Source organism: Alexandromys fortis, unplaced genomic scaffold (genome assembly GCF_014885135.2).
Source record: "Alexandromys fortis isolate MF-2015 unplaced genomic scaffold, M_Fortis_MF-2015_v1.1 scaffold_17, whole genome shotgun sequence".
In the NCBI taxonomy this organism is placed as follows: Eukaryota; Metazoa; Chordata; class Mammalia; order Rodentia; family Cricetidae; genus Alexandromys; species Alexandromys fortis.
Window position 1 is genome coordinate 10,496,586 of NW_026067896.1, and position 21,312 is coordinate 10,517,897.

The 21,312-nt window shown below is 31.9% G+C and overlaps 1 protein-coding gene across 3 annotated transcripts in view; it reads right to left on the bottom strand.

The window, feature by feature from the left end:
- Window positions 1-21,312, bottom strand: part of Csmd3 (CUB and Sushi multiple domains 3) — a 930,239-nt gene that overhangs the window by 556,508 nt on the left and 352,419 nt on the right. For 2 of the 3 annotated variants that reach the window (XM_050162600.1, XM_050162593.1), the window contains 2 exons: window positions 14,263-14,340; window positions 7,807-7,894 (listed from right to left, as the gene is read on the bottom strand). In XM_050162600.1, coding sequence (XP_050018557.1) covers window positions 7,807-7,894; window positions 14,263-14,340 — 166 coding nt within the window. The remainder of the gene's footprint in view (window positions 1-7,806; window positions 7,895-14,262; window positions 14,341-21,312) is intronic. The other variant, XM_050162609.1, reaches the window with a different exon arrangement.

Consider the following 21,312-nt stretch of genomic DNA (forward strand, 5'->3'; position numbering starts at 1 on the left):
CCACTCTTGGGAATATACCCAAGAGAGGCCCGATCATATGACAGGGGCATTTGTTCAACTATGTTCATAGCAGCATTATTTGTAATAGCCAGAACCTGGAAACAACCTAGATGTCCTTCAATGGAAGAATGGATGAAGAAAGTGTGGAATATATACACATTAGAATACTACTCAGCGGTAAAAAACAATGACTTCTCAAATTTTGCATGCAAATGGATGGAAATAGAAAACACTATCCTGAGTGAGGTAACCAAGCAAAACTTTATAGGGCAACATTGTACAGAAATTCTTGAGCCCTAAGGAATAATAATGTTGAGCTTCTATCGCATCTGTTTTCAGACCCAAACGATAGAGCTTTAAGAATTTTTTCCTATGTGTCCCAAAAAATATTTCCATATGGACAATACTAGTCTAAATTATTCATTTCAGTTTTAAAATATAGTACTGGTAGATGCAGTGATTTTGGTTAGCCCAATTCACATACAAAGCTTTTCTTGAACATTTAAAAATGGATTGGCTTGGGTAACAAACATATAATCCAATGGTATGAATCTTCTTCTAATATATAAATTTGTTGCCTATTGTTGAAATAAGACAAACATGACTAAGTAACTTGAGAGTCAAATGACACAAGTGAGTGTGGGCATAAGTTATGATGTTAGAGATGTAGAAATACATTTAAAGAACTGAAATAATTTTTAGAGAATAGCAGGATTATCTGCTTGGAGAAAGTAGAGTATGCTACATAGAAACTCTGAAGAAAAAAATGTCATATGAAACTAGACAGTTTAAGGAATGGTAACTTCTTTTGCATTTATTGTTTTGAAATACACTGCCCAAAACTGAAATGAGTTTTTTTTTTTTTTAATTTTATGTAAGACATGCTTAGCATTCTATATCACAATATGGTGCTGGAAAAGATAATGCCAGAAGGCTAGGTTTAGAGTGTCTTAAAGAAGAACTTAAATGCTAAAATGCAAATGTATAAGCAAAAAGAAAGAGCAACAAACTGAAAGCTATAAGCCCTGGGTTCAAAGCTTGCTTTTGTAATTACTAAGTGGGAAATTCCAGCACTCTAGTTTTCTTAGTAACAAAATAGAACTGTGAAGTGACATCATTCTTTAGCTTAGAGCATGAGGCATGAGTATGATCCTGCTCTTATAAATTATCTCCATCACGTTTTCTGCTTCTTCTACTCTTCCCAGGCCCATCCTTCTCACAAAATCAATTCCCCCACCATTTCTTCTACAGAAAAGAACAAGCCTCAAAGAGATGACATCCAAACAGAACAATACAAAATACACTAAGGCAAGGCAAAAGCCTTCCTACCAAAGCCAGAATGAAGGTATTTTTTTTATCTGCAGTCATTAAGAAAATAATTGTACAATCAGAAGATGATATTGACTGACCTCTGCTTTATTTTCCTTATTTACTAAATGACTTCATGACACTGCATTACATAGCCTATACTTTAAATCAGTTTGTGCAGTTTAGTAATAGTCTTTCCTCTTTTAATAAAAAATAAAATAAACCAAACTTTAGATACCAAAAGTTCTTAAAGTGAAGGCAAAAGATTGACAGGAAGTGATGTTACATTCAACTATCTCCAAACACCACACATTTCATCTTTAGTGATACATATGTGTTTTACAAGAAAGACTAGTTCAGATTATATTTTTAAGTTGAAAATAAATATCCAAAGCTCAGAAGAATTAGAAAAGGTTAAGACTGCAGAGAAACAATTAAATCAGGATCCATAAGGTTCTTTAGTCCTGGTAGATGTCCTAGGTAAAGACATGGATGAAAACTACAGTTCTGAAGATAGAAGTTCAAGCGAGGAAGGATGATGACAGAGACATTAGAGAACATGGGAAGGGAAAGAAGTTGCTTCTCCTGCAGTCTGATTGACAGGACAGTGGAAGAGAAATTTTGGCACAGTTTTAATAATTGTTGCATAGGCACCTGGCATTGAGTTAATATTACTTTATGTATAGATACTTCATGTTAGAATAGAAATGAGAATGCATGTGGTATGAATACATATAATCTTGGGTAAAGACATCCTTACACCAGACATCTTCTGAGAACCTCAACCAAAATCATTTATGGGAACGATATCTCATCTCCCTGTATCCTCTGGCCTAGGCTTTTTTCTATCATCTTTAATCCTGTCAGATGCCCACAGAAAACACACAGTGAGCTTACTTAGTCCATAGAAACCCTTTGAAGAGAACAACTTCAAGCCTCAAGAAAATCCTACATAAGAGCCTTGTCAAAACAACCAGCTCTGATTCAGCCCTCCTTTTGAGATGTCCATATCCGCACTCCCAGCTTTGTCTCTTCTTCTGAGAGCATCTCTGTTTCCAACCCCCAGTGCATAAACCTACATTTAAATTTCATTATTAACCCTATGCTAGTCCACAAACTGGCTATTATCTGCAGTTCTATTCAGTAGCTAAGCTGTGAATCCTGTGTTGACAGGAGTCAAGTTCCCTAAATCTGTAACTGAATGCCTCTTGCTATGGAGATTGAAATTGCATAGTTGACAAACTGCATTGCCACTAATGTGAGGAAATCTTGAAAAGGAGAGCTCAAAAAATGCAAATATGACAGTTTGACATGTCTTAGATAAAACAATTTTTAAAGTCATGGGAGTACAAAATAGAATTGTGAATGTTGGTTCAGAAAAGATTGAGATTAGTATATAAAAATAACTGGTGATTATGAAATGATGTTCTGTGGTGATAGTGGAAAGCCCACAAGTAGCAGCTATTCCTCAGGAAATTTACTAGGAATCGGGGGCAGGACGAATGCCTCAGGAAGTTTCTATTGTAGATGATTTCTTTGCATTACTAAAGTAAAATCTTGAATATATTAGCATGCTTAGAAAGTCCATTGCAAGATTTGGAGACACGTTCACATTCAAAGTATGGTGCATTTGCATTATTACAGTTTTCCCACGTGACAGGCTCTAATATAACCCCAAGAGCAATGCCCACTTTCCGAGCCATCCGTCATTATCTGCATGATCTAATCAACATGCAAACCTGTAACTAGCAACGTCTTCACTCTCAGAGGGGAGAAAATGGTTGTCTGGCAACATCACTTTTGCATCTTTAAATTTCCCATCTTCCTTACTTTCTTCTGCTTTTGACAAGAAGGTGTCATATAAAGTCTTTTTTGCAGGAATCCGTGAAAAGTAAGGATCCCACTAACTGGGATTTCACAGACGGTTGTAATTTTAAGAGACATTTAAATTTTTAATTTATATTTCAGCATAGACTACACTGCCAGCTTTTATATTTCTTTGGCAGCCTTTCTCTACTTCAAATTCTGCGATGAGCCATGGACACTTCAAATTAGAAAAATAGCTTTGACGACTTCAAAGCCCAGCTGCCAGGGTCTCACCTTGGAGATCGTAACAGTGATGCTAACAGTGAGACCCAGTAAGATAGCTCACATTTCTAAGATTTTCCTATAGATTGCTTCAGGGCTTACAAATATATTGGTTATGTGCAAGAATAACTGATTTTCAACATCTGCTGTAAGTAATTTAGTGTAATAATGAGTTTCAGGTCATCCAGCCACAGAATCAAATGAACCAATAGAAAATTGCTGATGATACACTTTTGCTGTTTATTCAATTCAGTTCTATAAACGTATCTTTATGATCTTGACTGATTCTCCATATTGTACAATCAAAAATTTTCTCAGAGACAGAGAAGATATACTTAATATTATAACAAAATGCATACAGTAATTAAGGAGTGAAGAACCAGGAAACAACTGATCTAAAAAACAAAATTTTCAGAAGAAAGTCTTTGATTACATGAGAGAATGAACGTCTAGGACAACACACAAAGGAATTAGGGCAGCAGATCTTCTCATAATAGAAAAATCAGAAATGATACACTGATATAGGATAATTTTCAAAGTACAAATAATTGATCAAGGAACAAATAATGATACGATTAGAAATCTCTTGAGGCAACCTGTACACTCAAATTGAGAAACTGTTTTAAAAAATGCTGTGCACAAGTTTCACTGGTGTAATATATTAAAGAACATCTATTGTACCTGGCATTGGAGAAAAAAAATTATGGCAAAGCCTGCTTATGGGGGAGAGGTATGAGAACCTCAAAGAGCAGTAAGTTCTGTAGATACGGGAAGATTGCCTATGAGGGTGTGGCCACGGAACAGAAGAGGAAGACTCTTTTTGTTCTTCCAAAAAAATCCATTATTTCTTAGTATGGGAAGTTTTTAACTTTCTGACATCCTGCTTTGTAGAGCTTATTGCTACTCTGGAAGAATTTGAAAACAATGTTTCCAGTTGTGATCAATGTTCACACCTAGAGAAAGACTATAATATGTGTTAATGAAGCAATATGTGCCTACATCTCCCTGTGCAGCTGTGTGTGCTACCTATTAAGGAACAGAGCTGTGTTGTAGCTGCTGCTTTAAGCATTTTGCTTCATATTTCTACCTGTGCAGTTTGGACACTATTCCTTGCACAGATCTGGTAATATTTTCTCCCAATCTTTAGTGTCTGTTTTCTTTCAATTAGCAGTGTTTTTAAATGAAATTCAATATAATATTTTATATGTTGTTGTTTTATAGATCATACTTTTATGATTTTTAATTTTTAATCAAAAATTTAAACTTCATCTGGGTAGAGAACACCAGGGAAACTTGTCATGGGATTTTAATATTTATGAGACACATTGCTAGGTCAATCCTGCAATCAGTCTGGCATCTCTAGATGCAGATGGTGATTCATTTCAAAGCCACCATTCAATTCTCTCTTGACACAACAAGGGTATAAGAATACCGAATGTTTTTAGGGAGGAGAATAATGACAAAGGAAAGAAAAGTTATCTGAACATATACCTATCTTAATCTTTTATAGATGTTTTATATCTCTATTAGCTTTTTGCTTATTATTTAAGGGTGATTCCCATACCACCCATTATAATGAATACAATTTATAGTTTTGAAACAAAGTATTTGTGTCTCTTAGACAAATCTATGCATTCTTCGATTGGTGCTTTCTGAACGGGCAGAATGCTGTTGTTAAAAATGGCCGTGGGAGATATCCCAATGAAGCCCCCTTAAAGATCTTCCAATTTGAGCATATATTTGAGGATTTCTGTGCTTCAGGTCTATTATTACAATCCATATGCATGAAACAATTACTAGCAATTTGCCAAACACAGTAAATTTTTGCATGCTTTTGAACAGTCCCTTTTACAGTTGGGCTTGGGTCATTCAGTAATGCTAGATTGAAATCATATAACAAGCAGTCATTATTATCAATCTCCAAAGGGCAATAAAAATTGTTCCCTAGGGTAGCATTTTAGCATCATGTTTGCTTTTTCCCCACGATAGTAGATATTTACCATTTTCCTCTCTGCCTCAAATGTCACCCCATCCATGCCTTCTTTACATGCACATATTTTGTTTACTTGGCTTTGCTTGATCAAGGATTATCAGAAAATAATAAATATGGAATCATTTCTCTTTACATTACACAGCCTCTCAATCTTTAATGTTTATGTATCTCTTTCTGATACCTCTGAATAATTTTGATCCAGTTTCATTTCTGTTGCCATAATAAAATACCATGGGTGGTACCTAATGGGAAAAGGGAAGTTAATACTTTGAGGTTATAGTCCATAGCTGTTGGGAAGTCAGCATGGAAAGAACTTGAAACATCTAGTTAAGTAACATCCACAGTCTAAAGCAGAAAGAAACGCGCAAATGCATGGTGGACACTCAGCTAATTTTTGCTAAGTTTATAATGTCTAAGTCCTGAAGGTAAGGAATGATACCACTCACTTTCAGTCTGGGCTTTTCTCACATCCTGAATGGCAGTCAAGTCAACCATTCACAGACCAATGCAGTCTAGACCATCCCTCCATGAGATGATGCCCAGTTATGTCAAGATAGCTAATGTATCTTGTAATGTTAACTAGTCTCTCTCTCTGCAGTTGGATGTAATTTGTAATCTCTCTCTGCTTTTGGATGATATTCATTGTAAGCTGATATTCTTTTAATACCCTCTCGCATACCACTGACCTGTTCTGCATAATTCCTTAAATCTTAGCATTTATAAAAATAAAAATGCCTTGATTTTCTAGTGACAATATAATTGCCTCATTACTCCATTGCTTTGAGCTACTTGATGTCTCAAATATGTGAGCTATCTGAAGTGTCTTTTCACTCTTCTACATGTTTAAAAGTATTTTCAAACTGTCTTTCCCATGGAAAAAAACCTCGTCAACAACACTCATGGTGTTAAAGAGAGAGATCCTTCTGTCCTGAATATGTCCCTTCACACCCATTGCGCAGACATACTTCTTTTTCCTATCTTAGGGGTTGTCTTATTCCAATGGCTGCTCAAAAATCATGACCAGAGAGCTACATGTAGTTTAGTAGTCACCAATAAAGGTGGTGGGTATCTTGCATTGTGCCACAGGTCTCCATATATATAAGCTATTTGTTACCAACTATTTATAATGTGGGAACTCAAGTGTGTGTGTGTGTGTGTGTGTGTGTGTGTGTGTGTTTGTGAAGAACAAAGGTTAACGTCAGACATATTAATCTATTTTCTCCTTATTTCTTATTATAAAATAATTTACACAATATGTTTTGATCATGTTATTTCTTTCCCTCAATTCCTCCCAGATCCTCCACACATTCCCTACCCATCCAACTTTATGTTCTTTCTCTACCTTTACAAAACAAATAAAAACAAAACACGGATACCCAATATACAAAGAAATGTAAATAAAAATAAACAAGCAAAAGACAAGTAAGTCAATGAGTACCAAATAAGTTTACAAAAAAACCCTGAGTTCAATTTGTGTTGCAACTAGCCCTAAATATGGGACCTGCCTTGAAATACCTCTCTACCTGACCTTTTGAACCAGGGTCACTCACTGAACTTGAGTTGACTGTTTCTGTCATTCAGGTCAGCCATTGAGTGCTGATATCCTCCTCCTTCTGTTCCCCAGCCCTAAGGTTACAAGCACACTTTATATCTGAATCTTTATTATACAGGTCCTAATACTCGCATACAAGTCCTTTACCTACAGTGGCCGTCTCAGCAACCCTTCTAATATTCTTCATAGATTAGATTAATCCCCAATACACTTAAATCCGATTATGTTTATCATAATCTTTTTATTTTCTTGTTTCTGAGAATATTGAAATGTGCAATGCCAAATTAAGACCTTGGATTTTTCTCATTCTTCTGAATTCTATGTTACTAAAGATTGTAATTTTGTTAGTTACATAGATTATCAGTTTTAAGAATAAGTTGTAATCAGTTTTAGTTGTTAGTAAATTTAATTATAGATTAAATTAGACAATATGCTTAAAGATTTGAGTTATTTTATTTCGAGAAATATAGTCAAGTTTTCTCAAAATATTTGCTGGCTATTATCACAAAGGACACCCCACTGAAAATTTACCATTGTGTAGGGGTGGTCTGATTTGCATATTACAGAGGAGGAAGTGAAAAAGACTGAACGATTCATTCAGATTCATACAACTTTTTAAAGTATTTGAGTGCAAATGGATATCTAAAAATTTTCATTTGAAAACAATAATTAATCATGTCAATGCCAAGACAGTCTTGTAATTTTGATGTATTATTTAACTAGTCATTTTAAAACACTGATATATAATTAACAGTAACATATCTATAGATTTTAGCTTACATAGTTTGAGTTCACAAAATCCACAGTTCAATAAATAAAATGAAAGAATGAAGAAGATAGATAAAAAAATAATTTAAAATATTACCTAAAATCTGATCCAATTCTCTTTCCGTTTTCTGGTTCTCCAGGATCTGGACATAAGTTGGAAGCTGTTTTAATACCTCCCTCATTTACTGCAATAGGAAAAAAACAAAAACAAAAACAAAAACAGACAATATGTACGGTTAGAGACTCGGTGATTAATAATATTGAAATCTACAGAAATGTACTTTTGAATATTTCTCTGAGTACCTAATGTTAAAATGTCATTTCAGAAAGAAGTGATAAAGATATTTTTTCTATTTAATGACATATCAGAAAATAGTTTCTATGGCTGTCTTCAAAGATATATACTATCCTGTATATTAACACATAAACATCAATTACTTTAATTTTAATAAAATTCACATTTTTAAAGACCTCAGGTATCAGTGCTGTTGTTTCTATAAATTATCATCAGTAGAGTAATTAGCTCCTTTCACTATGTCACCTGAGTCTCCATTACTTTTAAACTTGTAATTAAAAGCAGTACATCTATCTATCTATCTATCTATCTATCTATCTATCTATCTACCTACCTACCTACCTATCTATCTATCTATCTATCTATCTATCTATCTATCTATCTATCATCTATCTATCTATAAACATTTGTTACTAACACTTTTGCATAACAAAGAATTTTGGTTTGGCAACAGCAGTGTAACAAAATAATGCTGTAAATTATTGTGATTTATTGTATTTTGATAAGGTTGGAAAAGAAATTCATGGGTTTAAGTTCATGCTATTTCTTTAACGTTAGTATTTAACTTTTTTGCATATTTTCACAGTTTTTTAAAGATAATTCTAGTCAATGATTAGTTAATATTTTTCAGTGAAGCAATTGTGAACACATTGAATAATTAAAATTTATTATATAAAAGTTTATTTATGCCTGTTTGGGTACATATCTACATACAGATGTGCAAATATATTCATAATGAAACAGGATCTAATTATAAGATGCAGACTGGCCTTACAATTACTGTACATCATACTGGCCTTAAACTCCTGCTTCTCAATTCTAGAATATCTGAATGAAGTTGTTTTATAATATCAACTTGCCAGTTCACCTGTCTCCTTTTAAGAAAAGAACGGGGCTCCAAAGAGAAAAAGAAAGAAGCCTACAATGGCTCTTGTTTTACATTGTAGAGCGGGATCACCTGAGGATCCTTTATGGAGAGTAATGGTGTCCAGTTCTACCCTACCTGGACACTGCTTCCTGGACAACATCATTTGTCAACATATTTTGATTGCTTTAAAGAACTGCTGAAGTAATTCTAATGTAAAATCAAAACTGATAGTTGCTGGAATTCGGCTTAATTTTGATAGTCCAAATCCATCACTGCTTTTATACTGATGCACCAGCCAGGCAGAGAGCTCACAGGTGATTTCTCACAGTTGTGTCTACTGTAAAGTCATCATTTTCTCAGATAGACACAAAACGGTAGAGCTTCTCAGATCATTAGTAAACGACTTTCATAAATATGAACAAATTAGTTCTTGCCAACTCTATTACCTGCTCATAGATTCATTTCGTGTGGCATTTTTTTTATGTCCTTATTTTCTCAAACTGCTGTTTGAACATTTCTGAGTGTTTTCTGGGCTGTAGTCTTGGGTAACTGATTCAACTATAGTGGGCTACTTCTAAGTTGTTGACCCTGAGGTAGTCACTGTGTATTTTTCACTGTTTGAAACATTACCGCACTTCGTATCAATTCTGTATATGAATCTTTCATCTGTATGAAGATTCCTAAGAAGACTTCAACAAGTCAGTCTCCAAACTTTCTGTTGGCATTTATTGCTGCTCAGAAGCAAGCTAATAATCCTTATACTTCTGTGATAATAATATGGTCCAATGTGAGTGTAAAATGATTGGTAAATTATCTAAAATATATTTTATTATTTTTAATATCTTCAAGGGCTTTAGATACCATACTAAGTCAAAATTATTTCTCACTAGTCATCAATATGTATGTGTTACAGAATACAGATCCTTTCTGTCAGAGTATAATACCTTCACAGATGGGTAGAGTTTTCTTAATGTCTCCACACATTGATTTTTCTTTATAGGTATCAAAACTTTAAAGAAGATTCTAATACAAAATTCTTGCTCCTTTTATTTCAAAAGATAATCACATATTCTTACCTTGCTACCCTAAGCATACTTCTTACATAACTGAAAATATTTTATTTAGATACTACTTTAAATAATTAAAAAAATTGTCAGATATTAAATTGGGGATTTCACTTTCCTTTTATAATCAGTACTTAAGTTTATAACCTTTATAAAATCGTAAAACTTTTAGTTATTTGAACATATTAGTAAAAGCTAAGTCAAATTTTTTTCGATATATAGGCTCTATTAGTTTCAATATCAACACATCCTCATACACTCTTTTCAATAAGCGAGAAATTTCATTGTAATGTCTGTTTTGACCCTTGGAAGGCTTTTCTCTAGAATGATATTAACCTGTCACTCCTAAAACTATGTATAAGTTATAAAGGATAGCATGATCTATGTTTAACCAGACTATGGTGTAATACATAGTATGTTATAACATACAACTTGCTTGTTAGGTCATAGTTAGAAGATAAAGAAAATTTCCCTTTTCAACTCACCCACTAATATTGCCTCAAATCAAAACTGTAGCATTTTATATAAATATAAATAATAATTATTTACATTATACAATGTCAGGAATCATTTTAGACACTTTGTATATTAGTTTAATCCTCCAAATAACCTTTCACCTAACTACCATTATTATAAAAATAACCTTATGCAGGCGAGAAGCCTGATGATGGATAGTTTAAGAAATGTATTCAATGATATGTTATTAATTAATATTATTGTCTAGAAAACTTACAATGACATACCTATTATGTATATTATTTAAAATTCAAACTATCCCACATTGTATCTTAAAAATTAGATATAGTATAATAAGTTCAAAGTTTTAAATGACATTTTTGTGTATATATCTTTATACAATATTTCATTATTGCAAGTATATAGAAATTTTAGTATTTCCCAGACTTAAATAGCAATAAGATCTTCAAATGAAATGATTATTCATTCAATCAACTGCTTTCAGTGCCTAATGCCTTTGAAGCAATTGGCCAACTAAATTTTCTTCATCACATGTAGTCTCCATAGTAACTTGCAGCACGGTATAGACATAAGTATTTTTACAGTAGGATGTTGACTTTTGAGTGCGAATCCTTGATGGGAAAAACTTTTAACGCAGAACTTTTAAGTATACTTTCATCATTAACACTGTTAGTTGAAAATTGTTTTTGCACAAACAGCGGAACAATGATCTTAAAAGTTTATTATTTTCATAGTGAAAAAAGTATTTATTATGTATGAGTTAAGATGTACTTTTAAAACCCATAATTTTTGGTTACTTTTTTTACACTCTAACTTAAAATGTCTTCTGAACCTCTAAATAGATTTTTTATTTTTAATAGGAGTTTCTTGTCTAAAAATAAAAATAGGTAGATTCTGATTTAAATGAACCTCCATATGATCTCTTCCTTTTGATTACCTTAGTATTTCTATTCTTTATGATATTTGTTTAGTTTCTATTTTAATTTTAAAAATAAACTGGTTTGGAATTTTTTTCTGATAGTAAACACCAAACTATCAACAATGTTGTGTTATTTTTGAATGGGAGCACTTAATAGCCTTTAAACAATTGCTTCTTGTTTCATTTAGTTTCTTGTGTAAATGATGGGTCCTTGAGGATTGTGACTGAATTTTAACCATCCATTTATTGTATTATTCTAGCAGAACACAGCAAGGCTGCTGTGGAGTAAAAGATTCATGAATGACTGGGAACAGAATTTGATATGGGAAATAAAAGCATGATCATATGGAAGTCTCAATTTCTTTATAACGCTGTTACTTGCCAGAGGATCCTACTGAACAAGTCAACGAGTTACCAAGCGGAGCAATATGAAAATACAATTGCTTTATTAACATTTTTATAATACAGTAGCCAATATTTCACTTAGGAAACCAATGAATTTGGAGTTTAGATAGTCAACCTTTTCCTTTGAAGAAAGAAAGTTGATGGGACAATTAAAGGAGAATAATCTTTGACTTAGTTTTCAAGATGGAATGTGCCAGATTGAACACTGGAACTTAATGAACAGCGAGTTGGGTTATATCAGTTAAAGAAGCTGGGATGCCGGGTATTTGGTAATTGTGTGTTTTATGCCAGATATGCTGATATTCAGTGCTGCTCAAACAACTAATTATTTTCAACTTCAAGAGTTAGATATTCAAGTTTTATTTTTAGTCAAATGATGGATAGTCAATAATAATAATACAGGATGTTTAATATTATTTTGCATTGGAGTGGATAAAGTACAACAAGTGCTAAATTTAAATACTGTCTTGAAAATAGGCATTAATGATTAAAATCAAATTGATATGCTTTGTGAAAGTCATCAGTGACTTAATACAGTTTTCAAACACATTTTTCAATATTGGAAAAATAAGCTGAAGTAAAGTAAAATTTAAGTAATGGTGCATTGCTGTTTTACATTCATAAAACTTTTTTCACATATAACTTGTTTTAACCTATGTAGGGATTATTAATATTAAAAAACATAGTATTTTATGCACAGTTTTAATTAGAAGCTTGTCTTAAATTTATGTTGCAATTTATTCACAATATATGCTTGTTTTAATCTTTGGCTCAATTATATTAAAATTAAATACTAACATATTTTCAGGTAAAGGAAACATTGAAAAATTCTAATATGTTTGTATATATGAATCTCTAAAATGATAAAATATTTATTACATTAATATGTTATACCAGCAAAAAATAACCAATTCCATATACCAGATAATAACCTGACATTTATTATAAATAAACTGAATTGTTCAGGCCAATTGGAAACTTAAAACATGGGAAGTATGGAGTGACATTTGTACAGACAAAATGAGAAAAAAGCGACTGAGTATGAGGCTTGTTATTCTCCTTAAAATTCCAAATAAAACACACAAACAAACAAAGTTTTAGAGAAAAACTATAGTATATCTCATATATATTTATGAAAGCATACATTTCTTTGTCATATAGCTGTGATCAAGTCAGATATCTGGAATTATCAAACCTAGTATTTTTTTTTTTGCAAATCATAATACAAATGCATTTTTTAAGTTATGGGAATATGAATTTTCTTTTGAACTATAACAAACAGTTTATATATAAAATTTATTTTAGCATTATTTACTTGAACATTGGTTAACAATTTGGAACAATTTGTTTTTAACCCAAAATACATAAAAATTCATATTTGTAAGCTGATTATTTTGAAAATATCTATAGTATATCTATAGTAGCTATAGTAAAGCTTCCAAAGTCAGCAGATGTCAATTTTGTATTCTCAAATATAGCTAGTAAAATGTCAAAATTACTTTAAAGTTCATCATTAACTAAATTAATATCATAAAGAATGCACAACAGTATCCTAAAATTTGGCACAAATAATTTAACTGGTAATTTATTATTTAGATATACCACTAAAATATAAGCAAAGTATTTATGAAAAACAGTAATGAGTTTTGCTAAAAAAATTAGTTACAAAGCTGTTTAGCTAGGTTTTTTTTGGATTTGAACTAAATTTAATTAAAGTGTGTTTTGTTCAAGAATAAGTAACATCATATGCATATTTAGCAAACACTACTGGCAACTTTCCATAATTTTTTAGAATTAAGATATAGGTATATACAGTTTTCTTTCAAAGACTATATGTATTATAACAATGTAGAAAATTTCTATCAAATGCTGTTCCATGTTGTGGCAAGAATGTACAAGTCTTTTGCAAACTTTTCCTTTTATGTTTACATAGTATAGATTTTTTATTGTTGACTTATTTCAAATAGAGGGCATCAGACAACAAGACCCAGCTGTGTGGGGAAAATGTTTATTTTAGGCCACCTAATGATATTTTCAAATTAGTAAATAACTATAAATATATTTCTTTAGAAAACATTGTGGGGTTTTATTTTAATAAGTAATCTAAAAACAATAATAATTTTTAAAGGGAAATTCCTGTTTGAATTGTTCCTTAAGCTATGTCTGTATTAATTGAGACATATCCAAATAAGCATTGCTAAAAAAAGAAACCCCAACAACATAAGTAATTAATTACATTTGTCTTCATATGCCAAAAATAAAAATTATTATGACCACACAAAATCACACTATATTTTCACATATTAATTAGTTTAAGTGGAAAAATATGAGTTTTATAAATTACAACTAAACGTGTACATATTTAAATACGAGAAAATATCGGCTAACCATCATGCATGTTATACAAGCAATAATGCAGTTATTTGGTCAATGCACAGACACTTAGGTATGCACACACAGACGCCACAGACACCACAGACTTCACTCTCCCACTAGAGAAGGTAACAAAAAGGAGGTGCACTCACAGAGAGAAAACTTGTTGCTGTTGTCTTTCCCTGGAAACAACTTAAATCCTCTAGATTTAAAATCTATGGCCTTTTTCACTAGTTAAGAAAACAAACAAAAACATGTATCAGGAAATACAGTTTTGAAAATGAAATTCAAGTTAACAAATTTGGTTAGCATGGAATAATGTAAGTTAAAAAAAGCTGCTCTCTTACTCTTGATTGATGGCACTCGGAGGAAATTGAGAAATAAAAATGGTACTAACAACATTAAACATTGTAACATTCCAAATACTATATAGGGAGTAAACTGATACAGATGTATCTATTTCTTTAGAATGATTAAAATTTTAGAATAAATGCATAACCTTGATTGTCTACTGTTAACTGCTTGACTTCATTAAGTTTTACTAGATAAATTATACTTGTAAGCAATGGTGTTGGGGTTATCAGAAGAATGGAAATTGTATCATGATCTTTATTATTTTTTAATTGAATTACCAAGAATTTTGAATTATTATGAAAGTAATAAAAATGGAAGAATTATATTTAGTATATCTGGAAATAATTTTCACAAATTATTATTGTTCTTTATACTATGATTGAAACCAGACCAAATAGATCCAAAAGTATGAGAATAAATTACAGGTGTTGCATATATTAATGCCGTTTGGTACCTTAAAGCCATTTTGTTAAACCTGATAATAAGGGGTGGAATTTTTTCTTCAGAGTGCTATTAGATTACTCATCTTAAAATAGATATGACCACGTATGAATACAAAAATACATAAATTAAATTAATAGACTAAAAGAAGTGTTTTAAGACCTAGAAATGTCATAAAATATTTTAAAATTAATTTGCATGAAGAGAAATTTTCATCTCTTAATTTAAGAATTGTTACATGTATTTTGGGATTTGCATATGGGTGCATGTGTGCAGATGCCTGTTTGTGTATGCACACATGATATACCATGGGTGTGACTGTCAGCAACAAAATCCAGTACTTGCTTTTTTTTTCCATTTCCAAACTAAAAACTTCGGCTATGTGGTTAGGAACTCTACTCACTAGCCATACACAATTCAAAAATTTCTTTTAAACATTACATAATATATTACACTTGCTATGGATTTTTATAGACTGATTGCTGATATCCAGAAATCTACTATTTTAGACATAGTCTTGTTTTGTATCTCAAGTTTACTTTGAATTTCTTTCTTCTACATCTACTTCTCATGTATTGAAGATACAATCATGAGCAACCCTGTCAGGCCTTTATTAAAATTGTTTGGCTGCAAGACAAACAATTATTCATGTAAATGTAACCTGACTAGTTGAACATTTACGGTGACTTATCCTAATAATATATTTGAACACACAATATGATTAAGAAGTTCTAAGGATAATTTAATTCCTTAATTATAGTGTAGAAGTCTTCCTTCATTTTATCAAGTTAAAAATTGGAGGACAATAACCTTAAATGTTATGCTTTTCATTTCTTTTCAAATCATTTTTGAAAATTCCAAAATGTTTTAAATTGAAGTTTTGGCCATTGATTCACATTTTTTTTTTTTTTAATTAAAGAATAACTTCCATCTTTTGGATACTCAGTTATAGGAAGGTAGAGAAAATATCAGACCATTTAAATAGAAGCTATAGTTTTAGCACTGCATAATGAAATATTGATACCTAACAAGGCAGTGGATGTGTGGTCAAACACGACTTAAGTGATATGAATATATATATATATATACATATATACTGTTTTTATATATACTGTTATATGTGCTATGCAGTGTGAATGAAAATGTCTCCTATATAATTTTCCTCTTAAGTAAGAAGTTAGGCACAAGAAGATCACTTAGCTTTTTTTAAAATCAATTGAAACATTCATAACTTCAACTGATTGATTTCATGACATGGAATATCTTAAAAGTGCCTGTGGATTAAATAACATGGTTATTAAATAAAGTCATAAATTAGGAGGGAAAGGTGTTGGAAGGAGAATAGAGGCAGAATTGAAGGAGGGGGCCTTACAAGTTTGGGTACAATCAAAACAATTTGTATGCATGTAATTTTCAATTTAAAAACCTTGCACAATGTAAAGTGTGTAAATCTAAATACAAACAACAGCTGTTGACATCCCACATATTTTGTTGAATAACAAACATGTATTCTGCCAACTGCCTACAAAAATATTTTAAGGTTATTGTCTTCATAATACACAAAACTGCATTTTGCTTTGTAGATTAAACAATTCTGTACTTAAAAATATTAAAAATGAATTATCTTAAAAAATCAAAGAAATTAGTCTCTGATGAAGTTTTGTTATATGTTAAAAGGTAGTGGGTTATTAATGTCTTTGATACTTCTCTCACTGTTCTGGGAACCAGAAACCTGCACTCAAATCCCATAAACATACAGATCATTGTTTAATGTTTCTATGTAGTTCTAGGAGATTGATTTGTCTAGTATTAGCTGTTTGAAAACAGAATTCAGACAAAAGTAAAGTGGCAAATTTAATGTAATTAGAAATCTCAGTTCTGTCCTAGAGGTTAAAATTTCTCTGTAAGATTTAAAATATTCAACTTCAATAAGAGAACAGGTTTTGTTACTATGTACTGGCTCCCTGCTTTCAGTCTTTAAATATTAAAGTTTAACTTGCTTTTCGAGAATTACTATTGGTTTATTCACGCAAGATTTGGGAACATATTCATTACGGGATTACTAACTGATTACTTCTTCAATATACTCCTTTGAAAAAGAGCTGAAAACCTGGCGGGTGGTGGCACACACCTTTAATCCCAGTACTCAGGAGACAGAGGCAGGGGATGTCTGTGAGTTTGAGACCTCCCTGGTTTACACAGTGAGTTCCAGGATGGGCTTCAAAACTACACAGAGAAAACTTGTCTTGAAAAAACAAAAATAAAGAAAGGAAAGAAGGAAGGAAGAAAGGAAGGAAGGAAGGAGGGAGGGAGGGAGGGAGGAAGGAAGGAGGAGAGAAAGAGACAGATAAAAAGAGAAAGAAGACAAAAAGAAAAAGAAAGAAAGAAAGAGAGAGAGAAAGAAAGAAAGAAAGAAAGAAAGAAAGAAAGAAAGAAAGAAAGGGAGTTGTAGTAATGTTCACCATTTACACGTTAGTATGGTTTAATACTACAAAATTTCTTGGAATAACATTTTTTTCTTTGTCTATCTTTTAAGTGCCAAGAAATAAGCACCAATTAAATAGTTTCCGGGACATATAGGGAAAACCTAGTAGAAAAGTCAGGGATATCCTAAAGATGCATGCTTTAGTCATGCCAAAGCACTGCATTTTGAAATGTGTAAAAATAGAGAGAAACTTTGTATATAGAGAAGTAGTGATGGGCACCATTTAATGCGAACTGTGTACTGAAGATAAATATGTTGAAGTACAGAGAACATAGCTTTGATTTTACGTGACAGAGACACGCAAATCCTTAATGTACTCTGTTGGAAACCATTAAAGTTGTTGGCTATGACTCCAGCATTCCAATGTGTTTATCAGATTGCTAAATCCTGTTTATGCTGACCTGCAAGCTTAAAACCCATACGTGTAATGTTAGCTTCTAGGATTCTGTTATTTCCAAATTTTTAAAAGTTTTTCATTCTCAGGTAAATACTATTTGTGATAGATCCCAGTGTCTCAATGATTTTGAATTATGCCTTTTATACTAAAATGACATGATATTTAATTTATCTATTTTCTTTGTGATTTATAGTACAAATTTCAGTTTTATACCAAGTCAGAAACCTCCCCAGACCTTTGATAAAAAGAGTAAGTTCTGTATGAATGTGTGGAAATGTCCTCTGCATACAATCAAAATGAATTATACAAACATATGAAACAGCCCCTTAACATGATGCCAGCTACCCTCATGGAAAGTCTTTAAGAACTCAAAGCTAAACACCCCATTATAAAATGGGATTGGAACTTTTTACCCAGGTTTGAATAACTAATCAGTAGAAGGTTTTCTTTTTCAGAACTGAAAGCATGTTCAGCTTTACAAAGAATTTTCTTATTTTACTAAATATAGAAAAAACAAATCTGGTTAAATTTGCAGGTCTTGTAGGAAGAACTAAATGTGTTACTTTTTGTTCAAAAGACAGGATAGAGTTTAAATAAATGGCTAAAATTTACATGACTAATTATGGGAAAATACTCTAAAATTTATCTGTGACCTTCCTTTCTTCCTAAAAATGGAGCCAATTCAGGAATCCCTAACACTTGCCCAGATAACAGCAGATGCATTCTCAGCGCTTGGCATAGCAGGTCTTACAACTACGGTGCGCTGTAAAATGTCAGCACTACATGTAAAAGATGGGATTTTATGTTCTCTCTAGGGATTCTTCTAGTTGGTATAAGAAAGTCACCATATGTGAAATTACCATTGCTAGAGCATACCCATACTTGCCACACTCTAGAAATGCTTTAACCTTTTAATTTAATTAAGTTTTCAACCCCTACTTTCCAACAGCTTCATATTCAGGAACTTTTAACTGTGTTTTATAATTTAATATTTTGATTTTATTTAATGCATTTTAAGATTTCTTGGTTGGTACATTCTCTTGAACACAAATGGTTCAGTGACTATTTATTTTGCTTATAGTTTCAGTTCTGTTAAAAAATTTCACTGGAATATTTGAAGGATATTTAACATGAAATTGGTAGCCTTAGTATGTTCTTAATCAAGGTAAGCTAATATTCCGTTACCTAGTTTTTCCATACTGTACATTGCAAATATACATATATTCACTAGAGTGTCTAAAAAGATGAAAAAGCAACAATTGTTTGAAAGCTAGTGACTACAGTAAATGCTCTCTTCAAACTACGCACAGAGGAGTGTATTCCACCACTGCAATTTTCAACAATGTAGTGAAGAATTGTAGATTTAAGGAGGAGCAGGAAAGGAGACTACATTAAGGTGGACCATTATTGTTAATCCTTGAGATTTCGCTTCTCATGTTACCTACATATTCTACATTGGAAGACTTTGCAACGCAAAGCTGCATTCTGTTGAAGGCAAATAGCGATGTGCTTGCATGGTTTCCTTACTACAAAGCTATGCAGCTGTTTGTGTATTTCAGCATCAAGAAACAATTTAATTACATTTGCATTCTATTTCCGGTCCTGTCCTTCCCGGGTCTCTGTTATTTTTCTCCTTTTTCTCTGCCAAGGTTAATCTGAACTGGCTCTATCTTTGCTAGGCAGCTGTGTCACTCCTCAACCTGTAAAACAGATCCCCAAGTTATCCTACAAATATGTGGAGATGCAAGTAAACAGTTTAACAAGACTCTCAGGTGAATATTATAAATATCTACTGTTTAAATATGAACTTGATCAACAGATTCACTCAAAATCTGAACAATGTAATGGGAGGATGCAAAGAGAACGGAAAGCAAAATCGGCACACTTATTATGAATTTCACAGCATGCTATTGACTTGAGCTGGATAAGTTGAGAGGTGAATCTCCCTTGTTCCTTCAGACAGTCTGTGATTTAGCACTCTGTTTAATGTACATTGTCTCTATCCTTTAAATTGGGAGTAACAGCTTGGTTTCTGCTATCCCAGATGACAGCACTGGAATCAACACCTGAGAAACCTTTACACTAATATACCTAGAAATATTTATTATACAGGGCTTCTTCTTAAATTAGAATAATGTTATTTTCCTTCCTAATAAATCTAGATGAGTACCTGAGTACTGAGTACACTATGATAATTGAGAACCATTACTATATATATTTTTTTCCTGGAATATTTCAAATGATATCACCAAGAAAAAAAATAGTAACTATTAATTATCCTGGTATTAGGGGGTTACTAGCTTTTTAGAAAATGTTTTGAAGATGAAGACCACACAACTGCACTCTCCTATAGGAATCTCATTCTCAAAAAGAATGAAGAATTCACAAGGATAGATCCAATTAAATGATAATTAAATGTCTTTGCCACATCAAAGATGGAAAGATTGAATTGATGGCAAAACTCAAAAAATATATACATTCTGGCAAATGATTGAGTTGAATTAATGTTACAATCTATTTTGATATGATTATAGATACAACAATAGGAATATCTAAATATCTTTGCTAATAATACGTTTTATCAGCAGTCAATTGTCTTGGGCAATAAAAGCCAATGAACAACTAAAAATAAGTGTGCTACTTTTTTTTTTAGTAAGTTCACTTTAACTTTCTTCAAGAAATAAGGTTTTTATATTACTAGAATATATTTTTTTCTTTATACAGGATCAAGAAGATGGCGGTGCATTTTTAAAATCAAACAAGCAAGAATCTACATAATAATTATTATTACCTTTATGCAGACAAGGAAATAAAGGATGCTGAGCAGATGGCTGAAGGCAAGAACTGACTCTCAAACCCCCGTGCTACCACTGACACCTTCATCTAAATACAGAGTAACAGTAGTCTATGTAGTCAGACAACACTTGGAATTATGATAAAATTATTATTTCCAATCATTATTTACTCTTTTCCAATTGTTATTTCTTGTTACTTGATGATATGAATTTTAAATAATTAATAATATCTACTTTTTATTTACATTTTATACTAATATATCTTAGCAACTTCACATAATTTATGGACCCATTACACAAATATATTAGTTATTTTCTTATAGAGTGAAACATTATCTTGTGTTTGCTGTTCTGTAATATGGAAATTTCTTTTAAAAATATAAAATGTAGTGAAAATATAACTGTTACATGAAATTGTATTAATTATCTATGCTTTTTAGGAAAACCACTGGTCTCATTTCTTCCTAATGGAAAAGTCCAGAAAACCTGATCATACTTTCACTAGCTTTATTATAAACTTATACCTAAAGAAAAAGCACAAAACGCACTAAGTAACTGAATATAATAATTCCGGAAATTTGTGTTACATAAAAGCTCTACTGATATGATGAAGAAATACCATTTTGAAGAGAACATTTTGTGGAAAGTTCAAGCATCTGCCTTAAAAGCAATCTCCCATGATTCAGAATACAGATGATGTAATCGGGAAGGGAAGAATACCATACACAAC